This window comes from Hordeum vulgare, chromosome 4H (assembly GCF_904849725.1).
Source record: "Hordeum vulgare subsp. vulgare chromosome 4H, MorexV3_pseudomolecules_assembly, whole genome shotgun sequence".
NCBI classification, from domain to species: Eukaryota; Viridiplantae; Streptophyta; class Magnoliopsida; order Poales; family Poaceae; genus Hordeum; species Hordeum vulgare.
Window position 1 is genome coordinate 7,349,165 of NC_058521.1, and position 23,233 is coordinate 7,372,397.

The following is a 23,233-nucleotide window of genomic DNA, read 5'->3' on the forward strand; positions in this document are numbered from 1 at the left end:
GGACGCTCGGCGCGGCGGCATTGGCCAGCTTTTCTGTTCTCTTTGTAATTTAGTTTATTTATTAAGTTTGACAGCTCCGTTCCTGCGTTCGAAGAAGAGTTGAAGAATTGACTTTCCTTTTTTACCTTTTCGAAGACGCTGAAGAATTGAATCGATCTTGTGAAACAAGGCATTGGTGTGGCGGCTGGCCTATGCTATTTCTTTTATAAAGGACGAATTTATTACATCTCAAATGTAGCATTAAACGGATACAAATCATGACGAGTAAGAGCATCTTTAATAGATGGTTTAAAATTTAGCGGTCCAAAGTCGAAGATATAAAATTTGGATCGTTAAAAAATGCGTTTTGAAACTCCGAAAAAAGCTCAACTTCACCAGATGGTCTAAATTGATGGTCCAAAAGAGCAGATGGTCCAAAATGAAGATGTAAAATTTCTTAAAACGACAAACTACTAATCCATTCAACATAGTTCAAACATCAAATTCAACATAGTTTCATACATGAACTTCAACTACTACTTCAAACTACTAAACTACTTCTCATTGTCGGAGCTGCGGAACTGCTCCCAGAACTCCTCCTTCTCCAGGTCGTCGCACCCCTTCTCCTCCTCCTCCTTCGAGAAGTGTGCCCAGTCCTCCTCGGAAGAGGACTCGATGGGGATCACCGTCGAGGGACCGACATCGTCCTCCTTCTTCTTCTGCTCCGCCTCACACTTCCAGTAGTGCTCCAGCTCGGCCTGGACGTACTCCGGATGCTCGCGAGCAAACCTCACCATCGCCTCCTCGTCGGTCTCGCCGGCATTGACGACAATCGACGGCTTCTTCTTCGTCTTCTTCTTCGTCGTGATCTCCTTCATCTTGATGCCCTGCGGCACAAGCATCTCCGCTTCCATCCGACTCTTGATCTCTGGGAAGTTGAGGTGCTCCCGAGGCCTCTCGGCACGCCACACCGCCACGTCGTAGGCACGCGCGGCCTTGTGGGCGGAGGGGTACATGTCGATCCAGCAACGCCTCGCGGCATCGGAGAACTCCACTCCCAAGTTACCGGAGGGCTTCTGCCTCACGCCGAAGAAGCCCGACTTGCCCTTCGGCGTCTTCTTCGACGCCATCGGAGAGCGGTGGAGCGGCGGCGGCATGCGGCCGGAGCGGTGGCGGACGGAGCCGGGCGGGGCGGAGCTGCGGGGCGGTGGCAGACGAAGTCGGGCGGGGCGGAGCTGCGGGGCGGTGGCGGACGGAGCCGGGCGGGGCGGAGCTGCGGGGCGGTGGCAGACGAAGTCGGGCGGGGCGGAGCTGCGGGGCGGTGGCGGACGGAGCCGGGCGGGGCGGAGCTGAGGGGTGGCGGACGGGGCGGCGATGCACGGGGCGGGTCGGAGCTACGACGTGCGGGCCCGGACGGACGGGGCAGGGCGGACGGGGCGGCGGCGTGCGTTGCGGCCATGACCGGATCCGCAGTGGGCGGGCGACGGCGCGGCATGGAAACAACGGCGGGGGGCGGGGTGGGCCGGATCTGATGCGGGCGGCGGGCGGCGGGGCGGCGGCGGACGGGCGGGAAAGGAAACGAAGTGATGGTTGGGCGTTCGCGGGCGGCGGCTGGTTTTGGACCAGATGCATCTCGTGATGTAAATTTGGACGGCGAGGTGTTGCATTTTACATCACGAGGAGGCCGTGGTCCATTTTTTTTACATATTGACCGTTTGTTGGAGCTGTGTTTTTGGCCTCAGACGGTCCAAAAGTTAGTTACTTTTACATTTGGACCATCTATTGAAGATGCTCTAATATCCAACCTGTGTTTAATTATTACTCCCTCCGTCACAGTTTAGAAGGCATGAACGTGTATCTATATCGTTAATTTGACTTATATAAAATATATTATTTAACATGAAAATTATATCATTAAAAAATATAACATCTAAAGTTTATAATGATATAGTTTTTTTGTTATATATGTCTCTCATTAAGTTGGTCAAATTGATGACCTAGGTTTATGTGCCGGACTTGTAAACTGAGACGAAGAGAGTAGGATGCAAATAGCCAAACAAAGAAGTCTAACAAAAAACATAAAACAAAATCAACAAATAGACAAATAGTAAAGTCCTATATATCAATACTATGTCTATGTGGAAAGAGATGGTGGATCAGTCCATAGGTTATGATGTCACTCATGTCGGGAAAAAACCTTCGTAGTCATCTGCTTTAATCGTGTATACACCATTTCAAACAACGATTGGTACTCCTCTCGTTGTAGCATAGACTATATACGAATCGGGGTACGTATATCGGAAAATAACTTGTAGAGAAGCACTTATGTTATTAAAATCCAAGTTATTTCTATATAGTCAATGTGACCAAATTAAGGCATATATACACTCTCACCTTATTAGCATCTTGCACCTATTTGGAATATCGTCCAATCAATGACGAAAAATACTGGCAACACTTATGGACGGATACAAATTTTACGTTGTTTGGATGACTGATCACGTAAAACGTGCAAGAAGCAACACATCTTACTCCCTTATCAGTTGCGTCGAACGAAGTTGTCTTTTGTTAACACAACCCCCTACAAAGATATCGCATGAATATTTTCATTTTAGTGGAATCTTGGACTTTAAAATTTTCTTATTATAACTCACGGATACCTTCAAATATGTGAGTGCATGATGCATACAGTCTAGGGTGTAAAATCTTAAAGTAGTAAGGTTCCAGAAAAAAATATCATCCACTTGTTTTGTACTTCCTCTGTCTTAAAATAAATGTTTTAAGCTTAGTATAATTTTATACTCGAGTTATTATAAAATTAAGATAGTTATTTTGAAACGAAGTGAGTACTAATTTTAGTACGCTGCCGTGTGTACAAGGCTTGTCGCGGGCTATGCAAGACCAGAGCAAAATTGCGTAAGTGCGTCACTGATTACCTCAGGCGGGTCGGGTCGGTTCCCATCGCACCATCAACACACACATACACGCACGGCCGCGTGGACCCGCTGACCTCCTGCGAGAAATGCGTGTCGACGAATGTCGCAGTCAATTCAGCGGTCTTTCAAATGTGTTCATAAATGTGGAAAGCATCCAGTGCCTGTGAAAGCAGCTCCTGCTTTGACGATGGATCCGTGGAATCAGCACTTCAAAGCCCATGCTTTGAATTTCACATCATTTTCTCGCTGACCGTGTGGAAATTGCACGATCCAGGCTGTGTTGATTTTTTTAATTTTTTATAGAGGCTCAGACTGTGTTGATTTGGGCCTTCAACGTGAACCTCATGCATGGGCCGGGCCGATATAACCGAAAACCACTATATTTCACTTGTTGAGAGAAAAAGGGTGCCGGCCCAACTTCACACTCGAATGTTATTTCCTTTCTTTTGGTGTTGCTTTATTTCCAGTTTAATTCTATGATTTTCTTTATTTTCATTAATTTCTATTTTATAGGATTTTTATGGCTGCTCTCTTGTTTTTTTTCTTTCCCTTTTTTCTTTTACTATTATCACCTTCCCCTTTTAGTTTTCCTCTGTTCTATTTGAATTTATTTGTTTTTTATTATTTTTAGGTGACTAATACATGCACACTTTTATAAGATAAATGAACACTTTTTTAGATGGATATTTAAATTTTTGACACCTCTAATTATGCTAAACCAAACTCATGGTTTTCTCATCGTGTAAAAAATGTTCAGTGCATGAAAAAAGATATCTCCTGTTGCACAAAAAGTTGTGCATGTGGAAAATAAATGCTCATGAATTTTATTGTTTTTCTATGAAATGCTTTATATACAAACAAATGTTCATATAGCCTGTAAAAGATGTTCATGTTTTAAGAAATATTGTTCACATAAATAAAATAAAAATGTGTTCATATCCCTTTACAAATAAACTTAAGTATTTTTTTCCAAAAGAATGCTGAAAAAATAATCGAAAACAATAGGTGAAAAATAAAACCAGAAATTAGAAAATGAAAAGGAATTGCACTACTAGGCTCGGTACATGTGGGCGAGTGCACCACAATACCTTCAGTGGCAAATATCATGAATGCTTCAGTGGCCAGGGACGGGTACTTCGGTGCAGTCGGTGTGATCGCGAGAGATGAAACTAGAGCATTCATGGGCGCCTCAGCGGTGGTCCTTATTGCATCAGATTGCAAGGTGGCAGTGGATGCTATCAAGGAAGGAAGCAATGCAAATTGCAGTGCTATAGTTCACGAAATAGTAGTTAGGGCTAATGAGTTTTCAGTTTGTATCTTTAGACATGAGTTTAGTGCCTCTAATGTGGAGGTCCATAATCTCATAAAGTACACTTTATCTCTAGGGTTTTGTTTGGTTAGGCCAACCCAAAGATCTCGTATTTGTCTATGTAAACATTGTGACACCGGAATAAACCTTTGTGAGATTTTAGAAGAACTAGTAATATGTGAGGTATAGGAGGCGCCGAAAAAAACATGCCCGTTTCGAAGCCGCTTCTCTGAACTGCGGTCATCGTTTTATATTATATCATGGTCCATAGTCCATTTTCACGGGCTTCTATCATGTGAGTTACGGTCTTAGAGTTACGTAATCAAACATCTACTATGCACATGGACTATATTCGTGTTTTGATTAATTAAGCGTAATATCATCCATGAATATCATATTGTGACTTCATTAATTCATTTGTAGAATCCCAATACAAAGTTCTAAATATAAGATCAGTTTTAAAAATATTTTTCAGTATGCTATAATAATGATATCATTTCTCTCTCACATAGAACTGTAGTATTACATCGTATTTTTATTAAGTGGACTACATGATACTCTTATGATACTTGCAGGGAAAGTAGACCTATTTATTTCATGATACTCTTATGATACTTGCAGCGAAAGCAGACCTATTTATTTCATGATACTCTTATTTATTTATTTATTCGAATAATCACATTATACAGGATCCCAGCATCTCGCCTTCTTCGCCCGCACAACTGAAGCACCATTGGCCTACGTACAACTTTCTAGATCATCTAAACTAGATACAAAACTCCAAACTAAACATGTGATACAAAATATCAAGATTAGTGCTAACAATGAGGTGTGCCCGGTTATTGCCCGTGGGCGTTTGAGAGGGCCTGATTTGATGTGCGCGGCGGTAGATGCTCTTAGTGCCGCCCGGGATCCTGCAGTATGAGATGACCGACATGACACCAAGCGCAGGTTCCATTGACACCAAGCATACACAGCAATACGAGGCAGGACCAGAATGCAGACGCTCCGGGGCGCGGACTCGACACTCGAGCCGTAGCAGAGGCGGCCCCGGCCGGCTCATGCATGCATCTATGACCACGATGCGCGTACGACGGACGGAACGCGGTCTCCGGCCGGCTGCCCAGCCGCCGTCGGCAATGGCTAGAGACCGCGGGACGGTAGGCCCAACGTGCGCACGCGTGCCGTTTCTACACTGCAGAACCCGGCGATCGATTATGTCGGCCTCGCGGAGGGGACGCGGTCGGGATCGCGGAGAGCGACGCGACGCGACGATCCGCACAAGACAAAGTGCATATGTATATCGGCACGTGCTCGCCGTGGCGCCGTTGTACGGCCGTCCCATGGAACATGGGTGGCTTCATCGCCAAGGAAATGGGGGTGATAGGATGGGCGCAGCCCATTTGATTTGACACGGCGAGCGAGCGACCCGGGAACGGACGGCTTGGCCTCATGCATTACTCTTTCAGGAAGGAAACCATCCCTCCCATATATGGCACGGTCGGAGCAGGGACCTGCTGCCTGCTAGCCGGCCGGGACGAGGGGTAGCTAGGAGCACCCTACCCTGCCTGCCTTATTCGTGGCGGAGCGCGACGCCGATACCACCAACTGATCGCTCCGCGGCTTCCCACTCCACCGTGACCCCGATGTGAATGATTGCCCGGGGATGCGTCTTGCTAGGCAAGGAAGAAAGCCACGTGTCGAACTGTGAGACCCTGCCACAGTCCTTCTTCTTTTTCCTTCTGCTTTTCGGAAGTTACAGGGTTCATGGCATCCGTCCAAGGAGACTAGCGCTTCTCTGAACTAAAAAGGGTTTTTTAATAGTCTTTTCGAAGGATTCAAATACTGATGATATCAACCACTAGGTTTTCTTCTCTACATATTCCCAAGCAAATTGTCCTCGAGGGAGAAGAGTTTGACCTCCCCCTAGCGTCGCCCCCTCGTGCGACTCGTGGGCGACTAGGGTTCCGCCGCCGTCACCACTCCTCCACCCCCTCCTGCCCTCGCCGCCATCGGAGACGGTCGTCGGTTCATCAGCGTGGGCGCCGGTGAAGGTGGCGGCGGGGATCTCGGCGCTCAGTTCCCCATCTAATGCATGTGGTATCTAGGGCGGCGGCACTACCGCGGCGGCGCTCGCAGGTGGATGCTGGCCAGCATGCTCGGCCGTGTGGGCGGTGGGCTGTAGGAGGTGTCCGGGCGCGGTGCGGAGTCCCTTTGCGTTAGATCTGGAGGTACGCATCCCCTCTTCCCTGTTCCCTCCCACTTGCCTTGCCTATGGTCGCGACTCGGTCGCTTGGTCTGGCTGTCGTGACGTTTGGTGGAGCAGCTCGGGGTCTGGGGGAAACCTTGGCAGTCCGGCCGGCCCGGTGGCGGCGACGCCCAAGGGCGCCGCTTTCCTCCATGGGGGCGTTGCCGAGGCTCCCCAACTCTCCAGCCCAGGCCCTGCCCGGGTGAAAACCCTCAATCCGCTTGGATTTGGTGACGGCGGCGCCGTGTGCGTCGTGACCTCCCTGGGGGCATCGTTAGTGGCCAGGTGCTCGGATGGGATGATTTGTAGGTGAGGGGATGTGGTTGCTTGTGTCTCGTGCTTGTGCATCTGTGTTGTGGGCTGTAGGCACTGACGTCTCTTCAAGCTGGGTCTCTCTAGTGGCGGTAGGTGTCACTCAGTTCCGGCGGTGCGACGTCTCGATCCTCACGGAAGGGGATAGAGTTTCCCTTCCCGACGGTGGTGACACCACACTCATTGGAGATATCCGAGCTTCACTACGGTGGTGCTCTGATTCCCTTGCCTCTTGCACCAGTACTGTTCCTGTTGCCTCCCCTTTGGAGTTCGATTCCTGAAGCTCTCCGTCTCCAACTAGTTTCCCAATTCGAGGTGGTCACCCTAGTTTCACATGTCGCTACGAGGGGCGCACTCTCCTAGATCTTGGGGGAGCTTCCTGGAATCCCGACGGTACAATGCCTACGAGCCATGGCGAGGGGGTAGGGTCCCTCTTTGGTGACAGAGAAGGAAGATTGTGTTGTCCCCTTGCCCCATATGTGTTGCTAGAGCAAGGTTCATTTTGATGGTGGCAATGACCTGCTCTGCTTCTTCGTCCTTTATTCCGATGATCCTAGTGTGGAGTGCTCGGCCTCGAGCAAGTTGTAATCTTCATTTTCATTTCTTTAGTTGCTTCTGGAGGTTGGTGTTCGGGTTTGCTTTTCAGCGTGCCCCATTGTACCAGTTTGGCCGTTGTAACCTGGGTGTGTTTTGTAATTCCTGGCCGGTTGATGGCTTTGTTAATTCAAAGCCGGGCTCATCGTGAGCCTTCGTTCCAAAAAAAGGGAACAAATCAACCACTCAAATACCCTACCAAGGTTTGTTTGTTTTGCTTTTAGGGTGCCAATTATTTTATGCTTATTCTTGCAGTTTTCCATTCTATAGAAATCAAGAGTACATGACATAATGAAAGGAAACCCAACCCAAGAGGCAAACAGGAAGAGAGAAAGAAAGAGGTGGATGGTTGAGGATGGCGGTGCACAGAGGGATGCAAAGGTTGTGGCTAAGGGTGGGGACGTCGGTCGACTTAAATAGCCGGACTTTAGTCTCGCACAGTGAGTCGGAGCGACGCCACACGATGTTCAAACACCCGCCGGAGGAGATGGCCGTTAGACAATTGGGATTTCGAGGAATTTCGCGTGAGACCCAACCGCCAGTACGATGTGACGGACACCCGAGCCTCCCCATATCCGCCCCATATTTGGGATGGATTATGTCATATGAGAGGTGTGGGCCAGTCTAGGCGTTTGAGGCGTCCATTTGGGTCGGGTTTTTTTTACCGATTAGTCACCGAGCCATCTCCCGAGACGTTTGAAGCGGGTTTGGGGGTGCCCGGCCATAGATGCTCGAAGTGTCAATATTTTTTGTGTGGAGCTTGTTGGAAACATTAGTATGCAATTTATGTCCAAGCGAAAAAAACATCCACTTACATCCATTCCCCGATTTCTATGTTTTGCGTGTGGTGTGCCAAGTTTTTTATGATTATTTGTGCAGTTTTCAGTTCCATAGGATTCAAGAGTACATGTGATACGGAGAATCCCACTATCATCCCCATGGACATATCTCAAGCTACAAGTGGCCCCATGACAAGAGCGCGCACACGTGCCATTGAAACCCAGTGACATCTCTCCTTAATGACTATTCGTTTGATAAAAATGGAACGTGTGTGCTACCTCAAGCGAAGACTCTGTACATGCTCAGGTACGAGGATCAAGGTCTTCAAGACACGACGAAAATGGACTCAAAGACGAACGAGCTAGAGGACCAAAGGAAGGAGAAGTCTCTGATGTCAACTGTTCTTCCCCTTGCAACGACACCAGAAGAATGCTGCTAGCACTCTCCGGCAATCGAAACTAGAAGAATGTTGTTGACGGCCCACCAGCGCGTGGGATCGTAGCAGTTTTCGAGGGTAGAGTATTCGACCCAAATTTGTTCATTCGCCAAACAGGAGGTGAGGGAATACTCTCGAGTATTAGCAGCTGAATTTATCACATTCAACCACACCTGAAAGATTAGTATCTGCAAGCAAAGTAGTAACAGCAAAGTAGTATGATAACAACGGTGTCAGAAACGATCTGTTGACGGCAGACTATTCCTAACTATCGTATCAATGGCGCCAAGTTGCCTCGTTGACGGAAATTGTCAGTTCCCGTCAACGACCAGTGAACCAAAATTGTAGCAGGTAGCGGCAGTGTAACGAGCAATAGCAGCGGCAAGGAAAAGCAGTAGTGACAGTAGTAGCAATTAGCAACAGTAGCAAGCGACAGTAGTAGCAACAGTAGTAGGACAAACTCGTAGGCAATGGGTCGGTGATTTGTTTGGATAATATTCATCATGAAACAGTTATAGCATGGAGAGATATGTGGCTAGCTCCCGCTCGTCAATGTGATGTAGGCATGCATTCCGTGTGTCGTCATACGTGCTTAGGGAAAAGAACTTGCATGACATCTATTGTCCATCCCTCCCGTGGCAGCGGGGTCCAAAAGGAAACTACGGGATATTAAGGTTCTCCTTTTAATAAAGAACCGGACCAACGCATTAGCACTTGGTGAACACATGAACTCCTCAAACTATGGTCATCACCGGGAGTGGTTCCGGTTATTGTCACTCCGGGGTTGCCGGATCATAACACATAGTAGGTAACTACAACTTGCAAGATCGGATCTAAAACACACATATATTGGTGACAACATAATAATTTCAGATCTGATATCATGGCACTCGGGCCCTAGTGACAAGCATTAAGCATGGCAAAGTAGTAGCAACATCAATCTCAGAACATAGTGGATACTAGGGATCAATCCCCATCAAAACTAACTCGATTACATGATAGATCTCATCCTACTCATCACCGTCCAGCGAGCCTACGAATAGATTACTCACGAACGATGAAGAGCTTCATGGAACTGGAGAGGGAAGAAGGTTGATGATGACGATTTCCCCTCTCCGGAGCCCAAGACGGACTCCAGATCTGCCCTCCAGATGAAGAACAGGTGGTGGCGGCGGGTCCGTATCGCAAACGCGACGAAAACTTCTCTTTTTATTTTTTCTGGGACGAAAGTGAACTTATAGACCTGAGGTTGGGGTCGGCAGAGCCGTGTGGGCCCCACAAGCCTGCCCACCGCCACCAGGGGGTGGTGGCGGAGCGAGGGCTTGTGGCCCACTGGCCCACCCCCTCAGGTGGAACTTGGCGCAGATATTTTTCATATTTTCCAAAACTGCTCCCAGTAGATTTTCAGGACGTTTGGAGAACTTTGATTTCTGCACAAAAATAACACCAAGGCAATTCTGCTGAAAACAGCGTCAGTCCAGGTTAGTTCCATTCAAATCGTGCAAATTAGAGTCCAAAACAAGGGCAATAGAATTTGGAAAAGTAGATACGATGGAGACGTATCAACTCCCCCAAGCTTAAAACCTTGCTTGTCCTCAAGCAACTCAGTTGACAAACTGAGAAAGAAAGAAAAACTTTGACAAACTCTGTTTGATCTTGTTGTTGCAACTATGTCTAACTCATAACCAGAATTTCAGCAAGATCACAAGTTAACCACATAAGCAAGTGACACAAAGGTCTCACGGTAAACTAATATCAATGGCATGATCAGCTAACAAGCAAATAATAATGAGTTTCAAATACCAACACTTCAATCAAAACAAGCATGAAGCAATATGAATAGATGGTATCTTGCTAGCTCTTTGTGAGACCGCAAAACATAAATGCAGAGCACTTTCAAAGACTAAGGGCTGACTAAACATTATAATTCATAGCAACGAAGATCCAGTCATAGTCATACTCAATATCAATCAAAAGCAAAGCAAAAAAATGACAGAGGTGCTCTCTAATTGGTGCTTATATAAGAAGAGGATGACTCGACAGGAAAATAAATAGACACGCCCTTCGCAGAGGGAAGCATTGATTTGCAGAGGTGCCGGAGCTCAAGCTTTGAAAACAGAGATAATAATTTTGGGTGGCATGCTTTCATTGTCAACGCGATGACCAAGAGTTCTCAATATCTTCCATGCTACTCATGCTATAGGCGGTTCCCAAACAGAAAATTAAAGTTTTAACTCCCCCACCACCAATCAATCACACTCCACGGCTAGCCGAATCCTCGGGTACCGTCCATACTAACATCAATCCGGGGGGAGTCTTGTTTTACAATTATATTTTTGATTTAAGCGTGGAACTGGGCATTCCAATTACCGGCCCCTTTCTCGTGAATGACAGTGAATAAACACATGTCGAGGATAACACTCCTAGCATGGAAGATACCAATAGACCCCTGTGACCACATGAGCAGTTCGGGCATGCAAAACAGATTATTTCTTGAAGGTTTAGAGAATGGCACATGCAAATTTACTTGGAACGGCAGGTAAATACCGCAAATAGGTAGGTATGGTGGACTCTCATGGAAAAACTTTTGGGTTTATGGAAGTGGATGCACAAGCAGTATTCCGCTTAGTACAAGTGAAGGCTAGCAAGAGACTGGGAAGCGACCAACTAAAGAGCGACAACAGTCATCAAGATGCAATGAGTTTGACTAACATTGAATGCAAGCATGAACAGGATATAAATCACCATGAACACGAACATCATAGAGGCTATGTTGATTTTGTTTCAACTACATGCATGAACATGCGCCAAGTCAAGCCACTTGAAACATTCAAAGGAGAATACCATCCTATCATACTACATCATAGTCATCTCAAAATCTATGTTGGCATTCAAGACAAACCATTATAAACTCTCAGCTAAATAAGCATGGCATCAGAAACTATGATCTCTAAGTTGTCATTGCAAACATGGTTCTCTCACAACAAAGCTGAATCTGGGTCGACAAGCTAGTCATATTTACAAAAACAAAATAGATAGAGTTCATACCAGCTTTTCAGTCTGAGTCACTTCATCATATATCATCATTGTTGCCTTTCATTTGCACGATCGAACGATGTGAACAATAATAAGCGCATTGGACTAAGCTGAATCTGCAGGCAAACACAAAGGAGAAGACAAATTAATATGGCTCTTTTGAAAGCTAAACAGGTAAGCATGCAAGAACCACTAAGCATTGTAACCAATATCTTCTACCTTGACACAAAGAAAAAGAAAACTATTTACACGGGAAAGCTCCCAACAAGCAAAAGAAGAAAGAAAAATCTTTTTGGGTTTTCTCAAAAGGACACAAAACAAGAAAACGAAAATAAACTAGCATGGATAATACAGTGGCAAAGTGTAAACACCGGCTAACAAAGTGAAAGCATAAGCATGAATGTAAAGTCGGTGATAACACGTTCTCCCCCAAGCTTAGGCTTTTGGCCTAGCTTGGTCTACTCCCATGGTGGGAAATAACCAGCTCCAGGATACTCCGGAGCAGACTGTGGATGCCACTGCTGTGTGAGCTCCTCTGGCTCTCACTGATAAACTGGCGTCTGGTACTCGACTGGCGGCTCGGGCACGGGCGCCTGTGGTTGGACCAAACCCCAATATGCGTAGATGTTCTAGGGCATAATAGTGTACCTGCCTGCATGAAGATCGAACAAAGAAGGAGCAGGCAAAGTAATAGTCTCTCGAGTACCCTGACTAAATACCAGGTTATAAATCATCTGTCTACTAGCATCTCTATCCAGAAAATAATGGCAAACCATGCTGTCATAATCCAGATATTTCTCAGGGAGAAGCATCTCTCCTTCCTCTCCCAGTCTAATGAGTATCTCAAAGTGTCTGGCAAGACGGGTAGCATAGATACCTCCATAGACAACACCTTTAGAACGGTTCAGGTTCAACCGTTGAGCTACTATAGCGCCCAAGCTATAAGTCTTATCGTTATAAAGGCCTTCGCGCAAAACCGCAAGGTCTGGAGAACTAAGTGATCCAGCCTCCCCACGGCCAATCAAACATTTTCCCACAAATAGTGAGAAGTACCGAAGCACAGGAAAATGTATGCTAGCAATTCTAGCGCGAGACACTCCTCTCTCCTCTCCAACAGCAATAGTACCAATGAAATCCTCCAAGTCCCGTGGACGAGGGTCACAGATATCCCCAACATAAGGTAATTTGCATACATTGCAAAAATCCTGTAGTGTCATGCACTGGGGAACATCGTATATCATGAACTCAACCATGGGAGGATTCTTCCTCGGATAAAAGTTGAAGCTTTGACCGCAAATATTGGTGAGGAGGAGGTATTGTGAGCACTTATCTGCAACGAACGCAGTAAGACCTGCGTTCTCCACCAAGTAATAAAAGTCTTCATAAAGTCCGGCGGTGCGCAAAAATTCATCACTTGGCCACTCGCACGCTCGAACTTCTGTGACTCGAGGGACTATGTAGTTGGGGTGGTTCTTCTCATCCTCCTTGGGGTTACGGCTTGAAGAGACTCTCAAGAACCTCCTCATCTTTTCATTTTTCTAGCTCCAAAAAATTCTGAAATTTTTAGAGACTTCGAAAGAAAAGTGAATAAAGATTAACCCAACTTGTAGCAACTACTCCTACTAGTGCCTAGAGACCGTATCACGCGCTAAAACTACTTGCAACCAGCTAAAATCAACATTTCTAGCTCAAGAACAGGGTCACCAAGGTAGCAAGAATACACGAAGGATAAAGCACTAGAGCAAAAACTAATTGGACCAATGGAGGAGTCACTTACCAAGGAGTAATTTCCCCAAAACGGTTTGGAGAATGGTGCTTTGAGCAAGGAGATCGAAAATCAGAGCCAAATGAGCAAGAACACGGGTTTGAGCTGCAAAACAATTTTTTCTGGAGGTGGAAGAAGAGGCTGAGAGCTGGAATGAGTGGAGGGGGTGCCTGTGGGCCCCACAAGCTTGCACTCCGGCACTAGGGGGGTTGGTGGCGGTGGCAGGGCTTGTGACCCACTGGTCTGGCCCCCAGGCTAGCTCTGAGGCCCATAAATTTTCAAAAATTCCAGAAAAAATCATACTAAATTTTCACGACCATCGGAGAACTTTTATTTTCGAGGTATTTTTCTCCGGGACGCCAAAACAGAAAACAGGAAAAGCTAAATTAACTACATCATTTTTCTTCTAAGCAACAGAAAATGAAAGCTTAAAACAGAGGTATGTGACTCTTTGATTCATCCGTTTCATGGTCATCGAAAGAAATCCGTCAATGGGGTTGATCAAATCCTTATGACAAAACTTTCACGAATCGCAAGAGAGAACGAAGAATTTTCAAATAGCCACTAAGTCACCTCAATGGGGATATGTATCTCCCCAACTAGCAAATCATACTTCATCTTGACACGAGGAATAGGGCATTCAAAGCTCCCAATTAGAATCGATGAAGTCTTTTCGATAGCATTGATGCAATGTACTGGATATCGTTTCTTCGGAAAGTGCACTGTGTGCTCATTACCGTTGACGTGGAAAGTGACATTGCCTTTGTTGCAATCTATAACAGCCCCTGCAGTGTTTGAAAAGGGTCTTCCAAGGATGACAGCCATGGCATCGTCCTCGGGAATATCCAAGATAACAAAGTCTGTTAAGATAGTGGTGTTAGCAACCACAACAGGCACATCCTCGCAAATGCCGATAGGGTAAGCAGTTGATTTGTCGGCCATTTGCAGACAAATTTCAGTGTGTGTCAACTTATCCAATTCAAGTCTACGATAAAGAGAGAGCGACATAACACTAACACCGGCTCCAAGGTCACATAAGGCAGTTCTTACGTAGTTTCCTTTAATGGAGCAAGGTATAGTGGGCACTCCGGGATCACCAAGTTTCTTAGGAGTTCCACCTTTAATAGTGTAATTGGCAAGCATGGTGGAGATCTCAAGATCTGGTATCTTCCATTTATTAGTCACGATATCTTTCATGTACTTGGCATACGGAGACATATTGAGCATATCAGTTAACCGCATCTGCAGAAAGATGGGTCTTATCATCTCAACGAAGTGCTCAAAATCCTCATCATCCTTTTTCTTGGATGGCTTAGGAGGAAAGGGCAAGGTCTCTGAACCCATGGCTCCCTTTCTTTACCATGCTTCCTAGCAGTGAAGTCATTCTTATCGTATTTCTTAGGTTGTGGGTTATTAGGATTAACCGAAGGTTCAATCTCCGCATCCTCATCATTGCTAGGTTGAGCATTATTATGAACATCACTGTCCATATTGTCACCAGGTTCATGTTCATCACCAGATTGTGTTTCTGCATCAGACGCAGAAATATCATTAGGTTCTTCAGGTGTGACAGTATTTGGTGAACTGGCATGTAGGTTTCTATCAACCTTCTTCTTCTCCTTAGGATGACCTTGAGAATCTTGATCAATTCTCTTAGGATGACCTTCAGGATACAAAGGTTCCTGAGTCATTTTGCCTCCTCTAGTAATGACTCTGACAGAGTTGTCATTTAATTCATTGAGCAAGTCATTCTGAGCTTTAAGTACTTGTTCTACCTGAGTAGTAATCATAGAGGCATGTTTACTCAAAAGCTTCAGATCGTTGACATTTCTGTCTACACAAGCACTTAAATGGCTAAGCATACGAGTACTTTGTTCCAAATGTCTGCTAACATAATCATTGAAACTCTGTTGTTTGGCAACAAAGTTGTCAAATTCATCAAAGCATAGGCTAGCAGGTTTGTCAAAAGGAATATCACTCTCATCAAACCTACACAGAGAATTCAATTCTACTACATGTATCGGGTTATCGAGACCATGGATCTCTTCGATAGGTGGTAGATTTTTGACATCTTCAGATCTAATGCCTTCCGCTTGTATAGATTTCTTGGCTTCTTGCATATCTGATACGTCTCCAACGTATCTATAATTTTTTATGGTTCCATGCTATTATCTTGTCAACTTTGGATGTTTTATATGCATGAATATGCTATTTTATATATTTTTTGGGACTAACCTATTAACTCAGTGCCAAGTGCCAGTTTCTGTTTTTTTCGTGTTTTTGGCCCATTTTCAGACGGAGTCCAAATGGAATGAAACTTTACGATGATTTTTTGAACCAAAAGAGACTCCCGAAGCTTTGGAAGAAGGCCAGATGGGCCACGAGGGAGTCACAAGCCCTCACGTCGCCACCACCCCCCCCCCCCCGTGGTGGCGAGCAGGCTTGTGACCTCCTCGTGGGCCCAACTGACACAATTCCACCGCCATAAATTCCTATAAATTCAGAAACCCCTAAAAAGAAACCTAGATCAGGAGTTCCGCCGCCGCAAGCCTCTGTAGCCACAAAAAACCAATCTGGAGCCCGTTCCGGCACCCTGCCGAAGGGGGAATCCATCTCCGTGGCCATCTTCATCATCCCGGCGATCTCCATGACGAGGAGGGAGTAGTTCTCCCTCGGAGCTGAGGGTATGTACCAGTAGCTATGTGTTTGATCTCTCTTTTTCATGTTCTTTAGATGTCTTGATCTCGATGTACCATGGGATTTGCTACTATAGTTGGATCTTATGATGCTCTTCCCCCTCTCCCTCTTGTAATGAATTGAGTTTACCCTTTGGAGTTATCTTATCGGATTGAGTCTTTGAGAACACTTGATGTATGTTTTGGTGATCAACTTGCGGGTTCGTGACATTGGGAACCTATGCACAGGGGTTGGCACACGTTTTGACTCTCTGGTAGAAACTTTGGGGCACTCTTTGAAGTTCTATGTGTTGGTTGAATAGATGATTCTGAGATTATGTTATGCATATCGTATAATCATGCCCACGGATACTTGAGGTGACAATGGAGTATCTAGGTGACATTAGGGTCTTGGTTGATATGTATCTTAAGGTGTTATTCTAGTACGAACTCTTGAATAGATCGATCAGAAAGAATAACTTTGTGGTGGTTTCATACCCGACAATAATCTCTTCGTTTGTTCCCCGTTATTAGTGACTTTGGGGTGACTCTTTGTTGCATGTTGAGGGCTATTTATATGATCCAATTATGTTATCATTGTTGAGAGAACTTCACTAGTGAAATTATGAACCCTAGGCCTTGTTTCCACGCATTGCAATACCGTTCGTGCTCACTTTTACCTTTTGCTACCTTGCTGTTTTTCTAATTTCAGATTACAAAAACCTATATCTACCATCCATATTGCACTTGTATCACCATCTCTTCGCCGAACTAGTGCACCTATACAACTTACCATTGTATTGGGTGTGTTGGGGACACAAGAGACTCTTTTTTATTTGGTTGCAGGGTTGCTTGAGAGAGACCATCTTCATCCTACGCCTCGTGCGGATTGATAAACTTAGGTCACCCACTTGAGGGAAAATTGCTACTGTCCTACAAACCTCTGCGCTTGGAGGCCCAACCACGTCTACAAGGAGAAGGTTGCGTAGTAGACATCAAGCTCTTTTCTGGCGCCGTTGCCAGGGTGGTTAGCGCTTGAAGGTATATCTTTAGATCTTGCAATCTAATCTTTTTGTTTCTTGTTCTTTCATTGAAAACTACAAAAAAATGGAATTGAGGATGCCTCATATGCTCCATCTTTTCAGTGTCTTTCGTGAGCATGATGGGAAGGAAAATTGTGCTCAATTGCTGAAAGAAGAATTACATAGAATGCTTGGCATAGAATATGTGAATGATGAGCATGATTGCAATGTTGTTAGCACCAATTCTTTGAATACCCATGATGCTAATGATATGCAAAACCACAAGCTTGGGGATGCTATATTTGATGAAGATGATCATTTTAGTTCTTCCACTTTGAATGATCAAAATTATTTTGATGAAAGCATGCCCCCTATCTATGATGATTATTGTGAGGATACTTATGATTTGAAGAAGAGGGATGATAAAGCTTGTCATACTTTCGAAAACCCCTTTGCTAAACCTTGCTTTTTCATTGTGGACACAATTTGTAGTGCTCAAGTCTTTTACGATACTCCCACTACTATTCTTGAGAATAGATTTCCTTATGTGGAGAATAGTAAAAATTTTATGCTTGTAGATCATGAAAATAATGATTTAGATGCTGGTTATATTGTTGAATTCATTCATGATGCTACTGAAAATTACTATGAGATAGGATCATATGCTTCTACTTATTGCAATAGTATCAAGCTTCCTCTCCATATGTTGAAATTTTTGAAGCTATGCTTGTTTTGCCTTCCTATGCTAGTTGATTCTTGCTCCAATAAATTGTTTGATCACAAAATCCCTATGCATAGGAAGTGGGTTAGACTCAAATGTGTTAGACATTTGCTCCATGATGCTCTCGTTGTGTTTCAATCCTTACCTTTTATGTGAGCATCATTAAAATCAATGCCAAGCTAAGGGCGTTAAACGATAGCGCTTGTTGGGAGGCAACCCAATGAATGAATTTTTATTTGTTTTTTTCTTCCTGTTTTGTTTTATCCACACCATCATAATTCTGTTATGATTGTGTCTTTTGTGTTTCTTTTTGTGTTTGTGCCAAGCAAAACCGTTATGATTAGTCTTGGTGATGATTGTTTGATCATGCTGGAAAAAGACAGAAACTTTCTGCTCACGAAAAGAATTGTAATTTTTATTCTGTAAGAGATTTTGAGTTGATTCTTTTTGCTGATGATTTCTATGGAACTTCTTAAGACTTTCGTAATTTTTCAGAATTTTTTAAGTACCAGAGGTATACGAAATATACAGATTTCTACAGACTGGTCTGCTGTTAGCAGATTCTGTTTTTGTTGTGTTGGTTGCTTATTTTGATAAAACTATGGATAGTATCGGGGGGTATTAGCCATGGAAGATTGAAACTAAAGTAATCCAACATCAGCATAAGTAGAATTTAAGTTTTCTACAGTACCTAAGGAAGTGGTGGTTTGCTTTCTCATACTAATGTTATCACGAGTTTCTGTTTAAGTTTCGTGTTGTGAAGTTTTCAAGTTTTGGGTGAAGTTCTTATGGACAAAGAGATAAAGAGTGGCAAGAGCTCAAGCTTGGGGATTCCCAAGGCACCCCAAGTTGATTCAAGTATTCCGTAAAAGCCTATGCTTGGGGATGCCCCGGGAAGGCATCCCCTCTTTCGTCTTTGATCCATCGGTAACGTTACTTGGGGCTATATTTTTATTCACCACATGTTATGTGTTTTGCTTGGAGCATCTTGTACCGTAGGTGTCTTTTATTTTTTGTTGTGTCACAATAATCCTTGCTGCACACCTAGATAGATAGACATGCACTCACCGTGATTTTGTCGAGCTTCACTTATATCCTTTGGTAGACAATTCAGCTCACATGTGCTTCACTTATATCTTTTGAGCTAGATACTTTTGCTCTATGTGCTTCACTTATATATTTTAGAGCACAGCGGTGCGTGGCTTGGTAGTTGATCTATTCTTTGAAAGTAGTCTCAAAAGGGGTATTTATCCAAAGGGATACGAAAACTTCCACCTTCATGTGCATTGAATAGTTAGAGAAGTTTGATTCATCTCAATTAGTTTTGAGTTGTGGTTTTGGTAATATTGAAGTCATGCTAGTAAGGTGTTGTGGATCTAGAAATACTTGTGTTGAAGTTAGTGATTCCCGTAGCATGCACGTATGGTGAACCGCTATGTGATGAAGTCTGAGCATGATTAGTCTTTTGATTGTCATCCTTTGCGTGGCGGTCGGGATCGCGCGATGGTTTATACCTACCAACCCTTCCCCTAGGAGTATGCGTTGAATGCTTTGTTTCGATTACTAATAAAACTTTTGCAACAAGTATATGAGTTCTTCATGACTAATGTTGATTCCATGGTTTAGATGCACTTTCACCTTCCACGATCACTATCTTCTTAGTGCCGTGCAACTTTCGCCGGTGCACAAAACCCACCATTATCCTCCCTCAAAACAGCCACCATACCTACCTACTATGGCTTTTTCAAAGTCATTCCGAGATATATTGCCATGCAACTACCACCATAACATGTTCCATCACGTCTACATTGCCATTGCATAATCGTAAGATAGCTAGCATGATGTTTCCATTAATGTCTATGCCATGCTAGATCATTGTCACGGTACACTACCGAAGGCATTCCATATAGAGTCATCGTTGCTCTAAGTTTTGAGTTGAAAGTGTGATGATCATCATTGATGGAGCATTGTCCCATGTGAGGAAATAAAAGAGGCCAAAGATGCCTACCACAAAAAAAAGAGGCCAAAGAGCCCACCAAACAAAATATGAGAGAAAAAGAGAGAAGGGACAATGCTACCACCTTTCCACACTTGTGCATATTAAGCACCATGATCTTCATGATTGAGAGTCTCTCGTTTTGTCACCACCATATAGCTAGTGGGAAATTTTCATTATATAACTTGGCTTGTATATTCCAATGATAGGCTTCCTCAAAATTGCCTTAGGTCTTCGTAAGAAAGCAAGTTGGATGCACGCCCACTAGTTTTCTTTAAGAGCTTTCACATACTCCTAGCTCTAGTGCATCATTTGTATGGCAATCCCTACTTATTCGCGTTGATATATATTGATGAGCATCTCCATAGCTCATTGATATGCCTAGTCAATGTGACCATCTTCTCCTTGTTTGCCTTGCAACCTCCACCACACTCCACACCACTTATAGTGCTAAAACCATGGCTCACGCTCATGTATTGCGTGAGAGTCGAAAAAGTTTGAGAAAGTAAAGGTGTGAAAACAATTACTTGGCCAATACCGAGGTTGTGCATGATTTAAATTCGTTGTGCAATGATGATAGAGCATAGCCAGACTATATGCTTTTGAAGGGATAACTTTCTTTTGGCCTTGTTATTTTGAAAGTTCATGATTACCTTGCTAGTTTGCTTGAATTATTATTGTCTCCACGTCAATAGCAAACTATTGTTTTGAATCTAACAGATCTGAACATTCATGTCACGTGAGAGAAGTTACAAAGGACAACTATGCTAGGTAGCATGCAACATCAAAAATTCATTCTTTATCACTTCCCTACTCGAGGACGAGCAGGAGTTAAGCTTGGGGATGCTTGATACGTCTCCAACGTATCTATAATTTTTGATAGTTCCATGCTATTATCTTGTCAACTTTTGATGTTTTATATGCATCAATATGCTATTTTATATCTTTTTGGGGACTAACCTATTAACTCAGTGCCAAGTGCCAGTTTCTGTTTTTTCGTGTTTTTGGCCCATTTTCAGACGGAGTCCAAATGGAATGAAACTTTACGATGATTTTTTGGACCAAAAGAGACCCCTGAAGCTTTGGAAGAAGGTCAGATGGGCCACGAGGGAGTCACAAGCCCTCACGCCGCCACCCCCCCCTCCGGTGGTGGCGAGCAGGCTTGTGACCTCCTCGTGGGCCCAACTGACGCAATTCCACCGCCATAAATTCCTATAAATTCAGAACCCCCAAAAAGAAACCTAGATCGGGAGTTCCGCCGCCGCAAGCCTCTGTAGCCACAAAAAACCAATCTGGAGCCCGTTCCGGCACCCTGCCGGAGGGGGAATCCATCTCCGGTGGCCATATTCATCATCCCGGCAGTCTCCATGACGAGGAGGGGGTAGTTCTCCCTCGGGGCTGAGGGTATGTACCAGTAGCTATGTGTTTGATCTCTCTCTCTCGTGTTCTTGAGATGTCTTGATCTCGATGTACCATGGGCTTTGCTACTATAGTTGGATCTTATGATGCTCTTCCCCCTCTCCCTCTTGTAATGAATTGAGTTTCCCCTTTGGAGTTATCTTATCGGATTGAGTCTTTGAGAAAACTTGATGTATGTTTTGGTGATCAACTTGCGGGTTCGTGACATTGGGAACCTATGCACAGGGGTTGGCACACGTTTTGACTCTCTGATAGAAACTTTGGGGCACTCTTTGAAGTTCTATGTGTTGGTTGAATAGATGATTCTGAGATTATGTTATGCATATCGTATAATCATGCCCATGGATACTTGAGGTGACAATGAGGTATCTAGGTGACATTAGGGTCTTGGTTGATATGTATATTAAGGTGTTATTCTAGTACGAACTCTTGACTAGATCGATCAGAAAGAATAACTTTGTGGTGGTTTCGTACCCGACAATAATGTCTTCGTTTGTTCCCCGCTATTAGTGACTTTCGAGTGACTCTTTGTTGCATGTTGAGGGATAGTTATATGATCCAGTTATGTTATCATTGTTGAGAGAACTTCACTAGAAAAAGTATGAACCCTAGGCCTTGTTTCCACGCATTGCAATACCGTTCGTGCTCACTTTTACCTTTTGTGACCTTGCTGTTTTTGTAATTTCAGATTACAAAAAACTATATCTACCATCCATATTGCACTTGTATCACCATCTCTTCGCCGAACTAGTGCACCTATACAACTTACCATTGTATTGGGTGTGTTGGGGACACAAGAGACTCTTTGTTATTTGGTTGCACGGTTGCTTGAGAGAGACCATCTTCATCCTACACCTCCCGCGGATTGATAAACCTTAGGTCACCCACTTGAGGGAAAATTGCTACTGTCCTACAAACCTCTGCGCTTGGAGGCCCAACAACGTCTACAAGGAGAAGGTTGCGTAGTAGACATCAAGCTCTTTTCTTAGAAAAGAGTCTTGATGACCCACAAGTATAGGGGATCAATCGTAGTCCTTTCGATAAGTAAGAGTGTCGAATCGAACGAGGAGCAGAAGGCTCTGATAAACGGATTTCAGCAAGGTAATAATTGCAAGCACTGAAAGTAGCGGTAACAAGTGATTGTGTAGCGAGGTGAAACGTAACGAGCAAAGAGTAACAAGTAACAAGTAGTAGCAACGGTGTAGCAAGTGGCCCAATCCCTTTTGTAGCAAGGGACAAGCCTGAACAAAGTCTTATAGGAGGAAAACGCTCCCGAAGACACACGAGAATTTCTGTCATGCTAGTTTCATCATGTTCATATGATTCACGTTCGTTACTTTGATAGTTTGATATGTGGGTGGACCGGCGCTTGGGTACTGCCCTTACTTGGACAAGAATCCCACTTATGATTAACCTCTCTCGCAAGCATCCGCAACTACAAAAGAAGAATTAAGACAAAGTCTAACCATAGCATTAAACTAGTGGATCCAAATCAGCCCCTCACGAAGCAACGCATAGACTGGGGTTTAAGATTCTGTCACTCCAGCAACCCATCATCTACTTACTACTTCCCAATGCCTTCCTCTAGGCCCAAATATGGTGAAGTGTTATGTAGTCGACGTTCAGATAACACCACTAGAGGAAAAGACAACATACATCATATCAAAATACCGAACGAATATCCAATTCACATGACTATTATTAACATGACTTATCCCATGTCCTCAGGAACAAAAGTAACTACTCACAAGACATAATCATAATCATGACCAGAGGTGTAATGAATAGCATCAAGGATCTGAACATAAACTCTTCCACCAAGTAATCCAACTAGCATCAACTACAAAGAGTAATCAACACTACTAGCAACCTTACAAGTACCAATCGGAGTTGCGAGACGAAGATTGGTTACAAGACATGAACTAGGGATTGGAGAGGAGATGGTGCTGATGAAGATGTTGATGAAGATGCCTCCCCTCCGACGAGAGGAGTGTTGGTGATGACG

The 23,233-nt window shown here is 44.3% G+C and overlaps 1 protein-coding gene across 1 annotated transcript; it reads right to left on the reverse strand.

Annotated features, from left to right (window-relative positions):
- Positions 1–533: 533 nt before the first annotated feature.
- On the reverse strand, positions 534–1,109 carry LOC123450957 (ethylene-responsive transcription factor 2-like). Its single transcript, XM_045127972.1, has one exon. It carries the CDS (start codon positions 1,107–1,109, stop codon positions 534–536), a length of 576 nt encoding a protein of 191 aa, XP_044983907.1.
- Positions 1,110–23,233: the final 22,124 nt, after the last annotated feature.